Here is an 11,915-nt window from a genome sequence, read left to right as displayed (position 1 = left end):
TAGTTATATTCTTGTACATAGGGGCAGTATAATAGTAGTTATATTCTTGTACATAGGGGGCAGTATTATAGTAGTTATATTCTTGTACATAGGGGCAGTATTATAGTAGCTATATTCTTGTACATAGGGGCAGTATAATAGTAGTTATATTCTTGTACATAGGGGGCAGTATTATAGTAGTTATATTCTTGTACATAGGGGCAGTATTATAGTAGCTATATTCTTGTACATAGGGGCAGTATTATAGTAGCTATATTCTTGTACATAGGGGCAGTATTATAGTAGTTATACTCTTGTACATAGGGGGCAGTATTATAGTAGTTATATTCTTGCACATATGAGCAGCATTATAGTAGTTATATTATTGTACATTGGAGCATTATTATAGTAGCTATATTCTTGTACATAGGGGCAGTATTATAGTAGTTATATTCTTGTACATTGGAGCATTATTATAGTAGCTATATTCTTGTACATAGGAGCAGTATTATAGTAGTTATATTCTTGTACATAGGAGCAGTATTATAGTAGTTATATTCTTGCACATAGGAGCAGTATTATAGTAGTTATATTCTTGTACATAGGAGCAGTATTATAGTAGTTATATTCTTGTACATAGGGAGCATTATTATAGTAGTTATATTCTTGTACATAGGGGCAGTATTATAGTAGTTATATTCTTGCACATAGGAGCAGTATTATAGTAGTTCTATTCTTGTACATAGGAGCAGTATTATAGTAGTTATATTCTTGTACATAGGGGCAGTATTATAGTAGTTATATTCTTGTACACAGGGGCAGTATTATAGTAGTTATATTCTTGTACATAGGGGCAGTATTATAGTAGTTCTATTCTTGTACATAGGAGCAGTATTATAGTAGTTATATTCTTGTACATAGGGGCAGTATTATAGTAGTTATATTCTTGTACACAGGGGCAGTATTATAGTAGTTATACTCTTGTACATGGAGGAATTTTCTCAATTCAATGGATCTGTGAAAATGGGCCCAAATTACGACCTAGAGCATTGTTTAAGGAATTACTTTTGCACCTACTTAGAACAATGTAGCTTTTTATTTGTGTCCATATTAACACTTATTACCACAAGTTATACAATATGTATTTTTATTTGTAGCATTTTCCTCAGGAACATATGACCGAGTGGAAAATTTCTCTATGCCGCTTAAACACATCAAGTGCAGTGTCACATGGCCTCCACCATCATCCTTACTTCCCCTTTTTCCCAAAATTTCTTCATAGAACTTCATCTTGCACGTAAGTCTGATCAGTAAAGAAGATGAGAGCATCATTCCTCTTTTTTGCTGGTTGCCTCTGTCTTCCATCTAACAGTGAGTATATGTGCCCAAGTATTTTAACATTTAAAAGATGAAACCTCTTCTCCCAAACGAGCTCTCTCCACAAAGCAAATGCAGGGTAGCGACATACTAAACTTTTATTTAATGGATGCATCATTTTAAACAAAGTTTACTACTAAGACATCATGGCTTTATTGTCATTAACTTGTGCTTTATATGCTCCAGTTTGAAGAAAAGAATTGACTCCTTTAACCCTTTCATGACATTGGACATAACTGTACATCATGACCAGGAAGGGGTCCATGCAAATGAAAGTACCGGAATGCAATGGCAATCATGCGGGCACATAAGCTGTGCCCGCACGATCGCCATCGGGATCTTCAGTGATAGCCGAGCCCTTGCTTTCACGGCCAGGGGTCGTTCCTGTTGGCAGAGGGAGGGGGCTACCTGTCTTACCCGATCAGCACCCTTGTGACGCGATCACGGGGGTCTGATGGTTGCCATGACAGCAGGAGGCCCAATAATGACCTCTTGGATCGTTAGCTATAGTGACTTATTAGTCCACACCAGGAGCATGATCTGTTTAGTCAGGGTTACACTGACAGGTGTAATGCATTGTAGCACATGTGTACTCTGATGCAGTACAGCTGTGATCAAAGTAATAAAGTTGAAGAACCATAGAGTAAAAAAAACAAAAATTAGTATGTTTTTTAACTAAAAATATAAAGAAAAAACAAAAGAAACAACAAAAATTGACAAAAAATATTTATTCAAAAACAAAATGTAATGAAAAAGGTACACATATGTTTGGTATCTCCGCATTTGGAACAACCTGAACTATAAAACTGTCATGCTATTTAACCCCTTCAGTGAACACCATAAAACAACCTAAAAAACTAAGTGCAAATTGTTTTTCATCATACAGCTGAATAATTAAATGCAGTCAAAAAGATAACAGTATTATAGTATATAATATAGTATATAATAATATAGTATTATAGTAGTTATATTCTTGTACATAGGGTCAGTATTATAGTAGTTATATTCTTGTACATAGGAGCAGTATTAAAGTAGTTATATTCTTGTACATAGGGGCAGTATTATAGTAGTTATATTCTTGTACATAGGAGCAGTATTATAGTAGTTATATTCTTGTACATAGGAGCAGTATTATAGTAGTTATATACTTGTACATAGGAGCAGTATTATAGTAGTTATATTCTTGTACATAGGGGCAGTATTATAGTACTTATATTCTTGTACATAGGGGCAGTATTATAGTACTTATATTCTTGTACATAGGGGGCAGTATTATAGTAGTTATATTCTTGTACATAGGAGCAGTATTATAGTAGTTATATTCTTGTACATAGGAGCAGTATTATAGTAGTTATATTCTTGTACATAGGGGCAGTATTATAGTACTTATATTCTTGTACATAGGGGGCAGTATTATAGTAGTTATATTCTTGTACATAGGAGCAGTATTATAGCAGTTATATTCTTGTACATAGGGGCAGTATTATACTAGTTATATTCTTGTACATAGGGGCAGTATTATAGTAGTTATATTCTTGTACATAGGGGCAGTATTATAGTAGTTATATTCTTGTACATAGGAGCAGTATTATAATAGTTATATTCTTGTACATAGGAGCAATATTATAGTAGTTATATTCTTGTACATAGGGGCAGTATTATAGTAGTTATATTCTTGTACATAGGGGCAGTATTATAGTAGTTATATTCTTGTACATAGGAGCAATATTATAGTAGTTATATTCGTGTACATAGGGGCAGTATTATAGTAGTTATATTCTTGTACATAGGAGCAGTATTATAGTAGTTATATTCTTGTACATAGGAGCAGTATTATAGTAGTTATATTCTTGTACATAGGAGCAGTATTATAGTAGTTATATTCTTGTACATAGGAGCAGTATTATAGTAGTTATATTCTTGTACTTAGGGGCAGTATTATAGTAGTTATATTCTTGTACATAGGGGCAGTATTATAGTAGTTATATTCTTGTACATAGGAGCAGTATTATAATAGTTATATTCTTGTACATAGGAGCAATATTATAGTAGTTATATTCGTGTACATAGGGGCAGTATTATAGTAGTTATATTCTTGTACATAGGGGCAGTATTATAGTAGTTATATTCTTGTACATAGGAGCAATATTATAGTAGTTATATTCGTGTACATAGGGGCAGTATTATAGTAGTTATATACTTGTACATAGGAGCAGTATTATAGTAGTTATATTCTTGTACATAGGGGCAGTATTATAGTACTTATATTCTTGTACATAGGGGCAGTATTATAGTACTTATATTCTTGTACATAGGGGGCAGTATTATAGTAGTTATATTCTTGTACATAGGAGCAGTATTATAGTAGTTATATTCTTGTACATAGGAGCAGTATTATAGTAGTTATATTCTTGTACATAGGGGCAGTATTATAGTACTTATATTCTTGTACATAGGGGGCAGTATTATAGTAGTTATATTCTTGTACATAGGAGCAGTATTATAGCAGTTATATTCTTGTACATAGGGGCAGTATTATACTAGTTATATTCTTGTACATAGGGGCAGTATTATAGTACTTATATTCTTGTACATAGGGGGCAGTATTATAGTAGTTACATTCTTGTACATAGGAGCAGTATTATACTAGTTATATTCTTGTACATAGGGGCAGTATTATAGTAGTTATATTCTTGTACAAAGGGAGCAGTATTATAGTAGTTATATTCTTGTACATAGGGGGCAGTATTATAGTAGTTATATTCTTGTACATAGGAGCAGTATTATAGTAGTTATATTCTTGTACATAGGAGCAGTATTATAGTAGTTATATTCTTGTACATAGGAGCAGTATTATAGTAGTTATATTCTTGTACATAAGGGCAGTATTATAGTAGTTATATTCTTGTACATAGGAGCAGTATTACAGTAGTTATATTCTTGTACATAGGGGCAGTATTATAGTAGTTATATTCTTGTACATAGGGGCAGTATTATAGTAGTTATATTCTTGTACATAGGTGCAGTATTATAGTAGTTATATTCTTGTACATAGGAGCAGTATTATAGTAGTTATATTCTTGTACAAAGGGAGCAGTATTATAGTAGTTATATTCTTGTACATAGGGGGCAGTATTATAGTAGTTATATTCTTGTACATAGGAGCAGTATTATAGTAGTTATATTCTTGTACATAGGAGCAGTATTATAGTAGCTATATTCTTGTACATAGGAGCAGTATTATAGTAGTTATATTCTTGTACATAAGGGCAGTATTATAGTAGTTATATTCTTGTACATAGGAGCAGTATTACAGTAGTTATATTCTTGTACATAGGGGCAGTATTATAGTAGTTATATTCTTGTACATAGGGGCAGTATTATAGTAGTTATATTCTTGTACATAGGTGCAGTATTATAGTAGTTATATTCTTGTACATAGGAGCAGTATTATAGTAGTTATATTCTTGTACATAGGGGCAGTATTATAGTAGTTATATTCTTGTACATAGGAGCAGTATTATAGTAGTTATATTCTTGTACATAGGGGCAGTATTATAGTAGTTATATTCTTGTACAAAGGGGGCAGTATTATAGTAGTTATATTCTTGTACATAGGAGCAGTATTATAGTAGTTATATTCTTGTACATAGGAGCAGTATTATAGTAGTTATATTCCTGTACATAGGGGCAGTATTATAGTAGTTATATTCTTGCACTTGAGGGCAGTATTATAGTAGTTATAATCTTGTGCATAGTAGGAGTATTATATGTATTATTATTTTATATAGCTACTATATACCACATCAATTAACACAGGGCTGCCACTTTGGGAATGTTTAGCTTTCTGCATCTTTCCACAGATGGTATCAGAGGAGGCTCCATTCTGGACTTAGTTGTCTCTTTTTAGTCATCCATTGCTTTTTCACCTTTTGTTGATACATATTTTGGTTTCGGGTTTATTTCAGGCATGCTTGGAAATTCTTGGTCTCTGCAAGTTTCAAAAGATGTTTCTGGTGAGATTGGTAAATCGGCGTCTTTGCCGTGTTGGTTTAGTCACCCCCATAGGAGCCATGACAGTGGGTTAACAGCAATTTGGAGAATAAAACATCCTTACAACGGTACGGTGGTCTTCAAGTGTGTGAGTGACGCTAGCAGTGACCCTTGTAAAACTACTGTCAACTACATGAACAAGTTCCGAATGATTGGAAACCTTCGTAACAACAACATCTCCATCAGAATCGAGAACCTGACCTGGGAGGATAGTAACAGATACTTCTGCCGGGTGGAGTTGTCCAGTGACAGGCATGACAAATATGAAACAAAATCCGGCACTTGGCTGCATTTATCTGGTAAGAAGTCTTTATTCCTGGACCTTAATGAGATTTTATGGTATGTGCTCACGACGTCTTCTTCAGGAGGTTTCGCTCCAAAAACCACCTGAAAAAGTGCTGTCTAAACACTGAAAAGTATGAATATAAGCATTTCTTCTATAAATGACTTTCTGTTCATATGCTCAGTCTTTTGGGCTTCTTTTAAAAGCTTTAGGTTTCCCAAAATTCCAAGAAAATAAAAGAAGTAACCAGTCCATTCTACAGGCACATATCACACTGAAATGTGCCTGTGGAATGGACTTGATGAAGCTAGGTAACTATGTAAAAATGCTCTATACTTTACAATAAAAGTAAATATATTATTAAAATCTAATAATATGTATAAATTTCCAGCCCCTCCTAGGATTGTTAATATCTCAGTGGCATTTGATAAGTCTCGGGGGTACCACGCGGTCTGTACAGCTGAAGGAGAGCCTGTGCCGTCTATGATCTGGACTGACCCTGTGAACGCCCATGAAGATCCAGTTCTCACCAGCACCACCTTAAGGCACCAGAGGACCACCGAACTGCACCACCTCCGAAATGACGGGAAGTACACCTGTGTGGCCACAAACAGTCACGGAAAAGTGGAAGGATCAGTGTATTTCTTTAAATTTATAGCCGCAGGGGGCAGCAGCAGAATGGGGTACATTGCGCTGTGTGCTGCACTTGGAGCCAAGCTGTTACTGCTCTTCCTGATGTTCGGGGCGGTCAGCTATTACAGCAGAGGTGAGTGTGCACTAATTCATGGTAGCAAATAGTCCAGACTGATGGGACTAGTCCTATTTTTTAAGGGGCATCCCATCAAATTTTTGTACCATGCCTCATTCATATGCAAAATTGTGTCTTACTTTTGTAGTCCTCACAGAAATATGGGGTCTTTGGTCTTATAAGGGTCTTCCATTATGAGATCTGCCTTGAAGTCTCAATTAAGAAGTCTGACCTTGGGTCTGAATTATAGGTCCTGGTCTGAGGTCTGATTTACGGGGTCTGAACTTAGATTGAGCTTTGCCAGTAGGAATCTGTCACCTGGTTTTTGTCACCTAATCTGACAGGACCCTGATTCCAGTGATGTGTGACTCACTGGGCTGTTTAGTGTAGTTTTTATAAAATCACTGTAGATTATCACTAGAGGACTAGAAAACCTTCTACCATGTAGTTCTGCATATTCATGAGCTTTGTAAAACCCCACCCCCACCACTGATTGGCTGTTTTCTGCCTATGTACAGTGTACACAGAATTATGCCAATCAGTGGAGAGAGCGGGGATATACAGAGCTCGGTATTCAGAGAACTGCAGCTGTTAAAATAGTTTGTTTTTTTTAAGCTGCTGCAAAAACAAAACACAGCCCAGGAAATGACACACTGCTGAAATCAGGGTCTCTGCCCCTACATGATGCTGATGGGAAGAAAAATCTTTATGGCAGATTACCTTTAAAGGAGTTTTTTTAATTTTGGGATGAAAGTCTGCAGTCAGTCTATGTGACTGCAGACTTTTGAGTTCTCACAGAGAGTGGTGCACTTGCTGTCAGGATTGTCCAGTGCGGGCAGCGAGAGCAAGCGGGCAAGTGACTGCAAGTATTTTCAGACATACAGTCATGTGCAGACTAGGCGTGCTAAATTTCGCTCAATTCATTTCTTTAGAGCGAGGCTGCACATGTCTAATCGGAATATGGCCATACAAATCGCATACTTGCGATCACATAACCGCCCATTCTCACCGACATCACCGGCAGGGCCCGTGAGTGTGGGGAGCCCAGTGCCAGTGCTGGCACCGGCCCTCCTCCTAAATACTCACCTCTTCTCATTCCCTGCAGCTCCAGTATCTTCCGGGTCCTATGGCTCTCTGTGACATCTCAGGACAGAGGGCGTGATGTCACTAAAGCGTGCCCTCTATCCTGAGCAGTGCAGAGAGTGGGAAGATGCTGAGGAGACCGTACCTCTGGGGAACAACGAGAGATGAGTATTTTGATTTTTTTAATGTCTGGAGCATTATATGGGGCCCATTATACTGTATGGATCAATTCATGGGGGCGTTATATTGTATGGAGCAGTACATGGGGGAATTCTACTGTATGGAGCAATATATGGGGCCATTATAATGTATGGGGCAATATATGGGGTACATTATACTGTAAGGAGCAATATATGGGGCTCATTATACTATATGAAGCAATATATAGGGCTCATTATACTGTATGGAGCAATATATGTGGCTTATTTTATCGTATGAAGCAATATCTGGGGTCCATTATATTGTATGGAGCATTATATGGGGCCCATTATAGCATATGGAGCAATATATGGGGCCCATTATACTGTATGGAGCACTATGTGTGAGGCCATTATACTGTATGAAGGACCATGTGGGGCCCATTAGACTGTGTGAAGCAATATATGGGGCCCACTAAACTGTATGGGGCAATATATGGGGCCCATTGTACTGTAAGGAGCAATATATGGAGCTCATTATACTGTATGAAGCACTATGTGGGACCATTATTTTGTATGGAGCAATATATGGGGCTACTCTATTGTATGGAGCACCGTGTGATGCCATTATTGTGTATTGAGCATTATATGGGGCCAGTGGACTGTATGGAGCATTATATGGAGCTCATGATACTGTATGGATCAATGTATAGGGCCTATGATACTGTTTGGAGCAATATATAGGTCTCATTATACTATAGGTAGCACTATGTGGTGCCCATTATACTGTATAAAACAATATATTGGGCCCATTATACTGCATGGAGCACTATGTTGTTCCCATTATACTATATGGAGCAATGTATGGGGTCCATAATAATGTATGCAGGGCTATGTGGTGCCCATATTACTGTATAAAGGACTATGTGATACCCATAATTCTATATGGAGGACTATGTGGTGCCCATAATTCTGTTTGGAGGACTAGGACTATGTGATTCCCATAATACTGTATGAAGGACTTTATGGTGCCCATAATACTTTATGGAGGACTATGTGGTGACCAAAATGCTGTATGAAGGGCTATACTGTCCGCTCTAAAATGATAAATTTGCAGTAACTCTGTGTGCTATGTGCTGTGAGGATTTGCCGGTTCCTGAACACAGGTTCTCTGAATATACTGTAATGTCACTGATGCTCACTGTATTATCTGTACACTGACACAATATACTGAGCTCCTGTGTATAATGCAACTGGTGATCCCTGTATTACCTGTACACTGATACTATATTCTGAGCTCTTGTGTATAATGCTACTGGTGATCACTGCATTACCTGTACACTGACACTTTACACTGTATACTATATACAGAGCACTTGTGTATAATATCACTGGTGATTACTGTATTACCTGTGCAATGTACACTATATACAGAGCTCCTGTGTGTAATGTAACTGGTGATCACTGTATTACCTGTACAGTGACACTATATACAGAGCTCCTGTTTATAATGTCACTGGTGATCACTGTTATCATACCGCTGCTGCCGCCTCCTCGCTCGCTCCCGGCCTCTGCTTCTCGTGTGCGCACGCATACCAGGTTCAGTGCTGCGCGTGTGCACTTCTGATTTTCTGTCGGTGCTCCTCTTCATCTCCTCTATGGTCCTGGAGGACTAGTATAGGAAGTCGGTCCTCCTTATTGTCCTCTCTATGGTTCTGGAGGTCTGTTCCCCGGAAGTGCTACCCTGCCTTTAGGTATTTAAACTGCATCCTGCCGTCCCTGTGTGCCTGGTTATCATTTGTTCCTTCAGGTGTTCCTGGCCGCTCTTAGTCTCTGTGAAGTTCGTTTTCCCTCTGACTTTGGGTTTATCCTGTCTTTCCTGTATCCTGCTAGCCTCAGTTCCTCTGCCAGTCCCTGCACTGCTGCAGTTTACCCACCAGTTCTGTGTCTCTGCAGTACTCAACTAACCTGTGGTCCTACTATCTCCGCCTCTTCTTGGTCTTCTCTCGTCCTGGTCCTCCAGCTTCCGTGGGGATAGTCCCTCACGGGCCTGCCCCTAACTCTCCCTGTATAGGGGGCGGTCTATCTGGTCAGCTCATCTGTGAGGGGTTCGTTGTCGCGGTCTACAGGGTCCACTTTCCGTTTTTCCTCTTTGAAGCGTCACACTCACAATAGGACTGCACTCGGATGACATCTGAGTGCAGCCTGATTCTTACAGCATAACAACTGTATTACCTGTACACTGACACTATATACAGAGCTCCTGTGTATAATGCTACTGGTGATCACTGCATTACCTGTACACTGACAGTATATACAGAGCTCCTGTGTATACAGAGCTCCTGTGTATAATGTCACTGGTGAGTCACTGTAATACCTGTAGACTGACACTATATACTGTATACTATTTACAGAGTTCCTCTGTATAATGTCACTGGTGATCACTGCATTACCTGTACACTGAAACTATATACAGATCTCCTGTATATAATGTCTCCAGTGGTAATATTAATGTTGTTAGTATTCTGTTTTTTATTAATGATCAGTATTGTAGTATGTGGTCACTATGTGGTGGTAATATGTGATCTGGTCATGGTATGGTGGTATTTCTCTTTTGTATGTGGTATTATTCGGTCTCTATGAGGTGGTATATGTGGTCTGGTCATGGTGTGGTGGTATTTATCCCCTGTATGTTTTGTTATTCAGTCACTATTTTGTGGTAATATGTGATCTGGTCATGGTGTGACAGTATTTGACCTTGTATGTGGTATTATTCAGTCACTATGTGGTGGTAATTTGTGGCCTGGTCACTGTGTGGTGGTATTTATCCCCTGTATGTGGTATTATTCAGTCACTATGTGGCATAATATATGATCTGGTCATGGTGTGGTGGTATTTATTCCCTTTGATGTGGTATCATTTGGTCACTGTGTGGTGATAATATGTAGGCTGGTCACAGTGTGGCGGTATTTGTTCCTTCCTTGTATGTGGAATTATTCGGTCACTATGTGGTGGTTATATGTGGTCTGGTCATGGTGTGATGGTATTTATCCAGTGTATGTGTTATTATTTGATCACTGTGTGGTGATAATATGTAGTCTGGTCATGGTGTGGCGGTATTTGTTCATTCTATGTGGTATTGTATGAGGTCACTTGTTCTTTCTGATATAATTTATTGGAAGATTCTTGATTTCAAATAGAGATTAAATACTTGGCTGTTTAACCCCTCCCTGTCCTGTGACTATTACACAGTAGCAAGTATGCACTTACAGGAGTTCTACAGTGAAAAGAAGTAATCTCCTATCTTAAGGCCATGTTCACACGTTCAGTATTTGGTCAGCATTTTACATCAGTATTTGTAAGCCAAAACCAGGAGTGGGCGATAAATACAGAAGTGGTGACGTGTTTCTATTATACTTTTCCTCTGATTGTTCAACTCCTGGTTTTGGCTTACAAATACTAATGTGAAATGCTGACCAATTACTGAATGTGTGAACGTGGCCCAGGGATCAGTGATAAGTTATTGATTGGTGGGGGTTCGACTGCTGGGACCTGCACAGATCTGCAGAATGTGCAACTTTCGTCCCCATTAGTATGGAGAGGCATGTACCACTCGACCACTGATCAATTCATTCCCTAAGGGGCTGCACTTGGTTTTTTCTGGAAGCCCCCAAAGAGGATGAATGGAGCTGCGGACAGACATCCTACCTGACGCTCCATTTTAAAATAGGGATAAAATAGAGGTAAAAGTTCCCGATACTTCTGATCAGTGCGGTTTCCAATGGTCGGATTCCACCGATCAAAAAGTTATCACCTACCTAACCTGCAGATCAGTGATAACTTGTTTTCATCAAAGAACACTGTTATTGTAAACTACCGTCATTGTACAGCCCAGTTATGGTTTTGCACAGTAGACGGGCAGGAGCCGCCTGTGTTTTACAGTCGATGCTCCACTATAGCAGGAATAAGCACTAAATGGTATTTGTATGTAGCTGTGGGGAGAGCCCCTAGGGTAAATTTCCCCTGTGGGGCCCAGACCTCAATCCAACCCTGGTCATCAGAGAATCCTGACAGCATGCAGTGAGCGCGCTGTGACAATTCAAAAGTCTGCAGTCACGTATGGTTTGAATCACACTTCTCTTTTTTTCCCAATTTAAAAATTAAAAAAATTTGAAAAATTAAGAATACATTCGGTATCCTTACATCCATAAAAGTTTTTAATATCAAAATATAAAATTAATTAATCCATACAGTA

The 11,915-nt window shown here is 38.3% G+C and overlaps 1 protein-coding gene across 1 annotated transcript in view; it reads left to right on the top strand.

Moving 5' to 3' along the window:
* The first annotated feature begins 1,134 nt into the window (after nucleotides 1-1,134).
* Nucleotides 1,135-11,915, top strand: part of SIGLEC15 (sialic acid binding Ig like lectin 15) — a 33,729-nt gene continuing 22,948 nt past the window's right edge. The window contains exons 1-3 of the mRNA XM_077280736.1: nucleotides 1,135-1,350; nucleotides 5,325-5,708; nucleotides 6,084-6,458. Of these exons, the coding sequence (XP_077136851.1) occupies nucleotides 1,299-1,350; nucleotides 5,325-5,708; nucleotides 6,084-6,458 (811 nt within the window). The 5' untranslated portion in view covers nucleotides 1,135-1,298. The remainder of the gene's footprint in view (nucleotides 1,351-5,324; nucleotides 5,709-6,083; nucleotides 6,459-11,915) is intronic.

The sequence above is a fragment of the Ranitomeya variabilis genome, chromosome 1 (assembly GCF_051348905.1).
Source record: "Ranitomeya variabilis isolate aRanVar5 chromosome 1, aRanVar5.hap1, whole genome shotgun sequence".
Classification (NCBI taxonomy): domain Eukaryota; kingdom Metazoa; phylum Chordata; class Amphibia; order Anura; family Dendrobatidae; genus Ranitomeya; species Ranitomeya variabilis.
The sequence above is the reverse complement of the archived record's forward strand: the minus strand, read 5'-3'. Positions and strand labels throughout refer to the sequence as shown.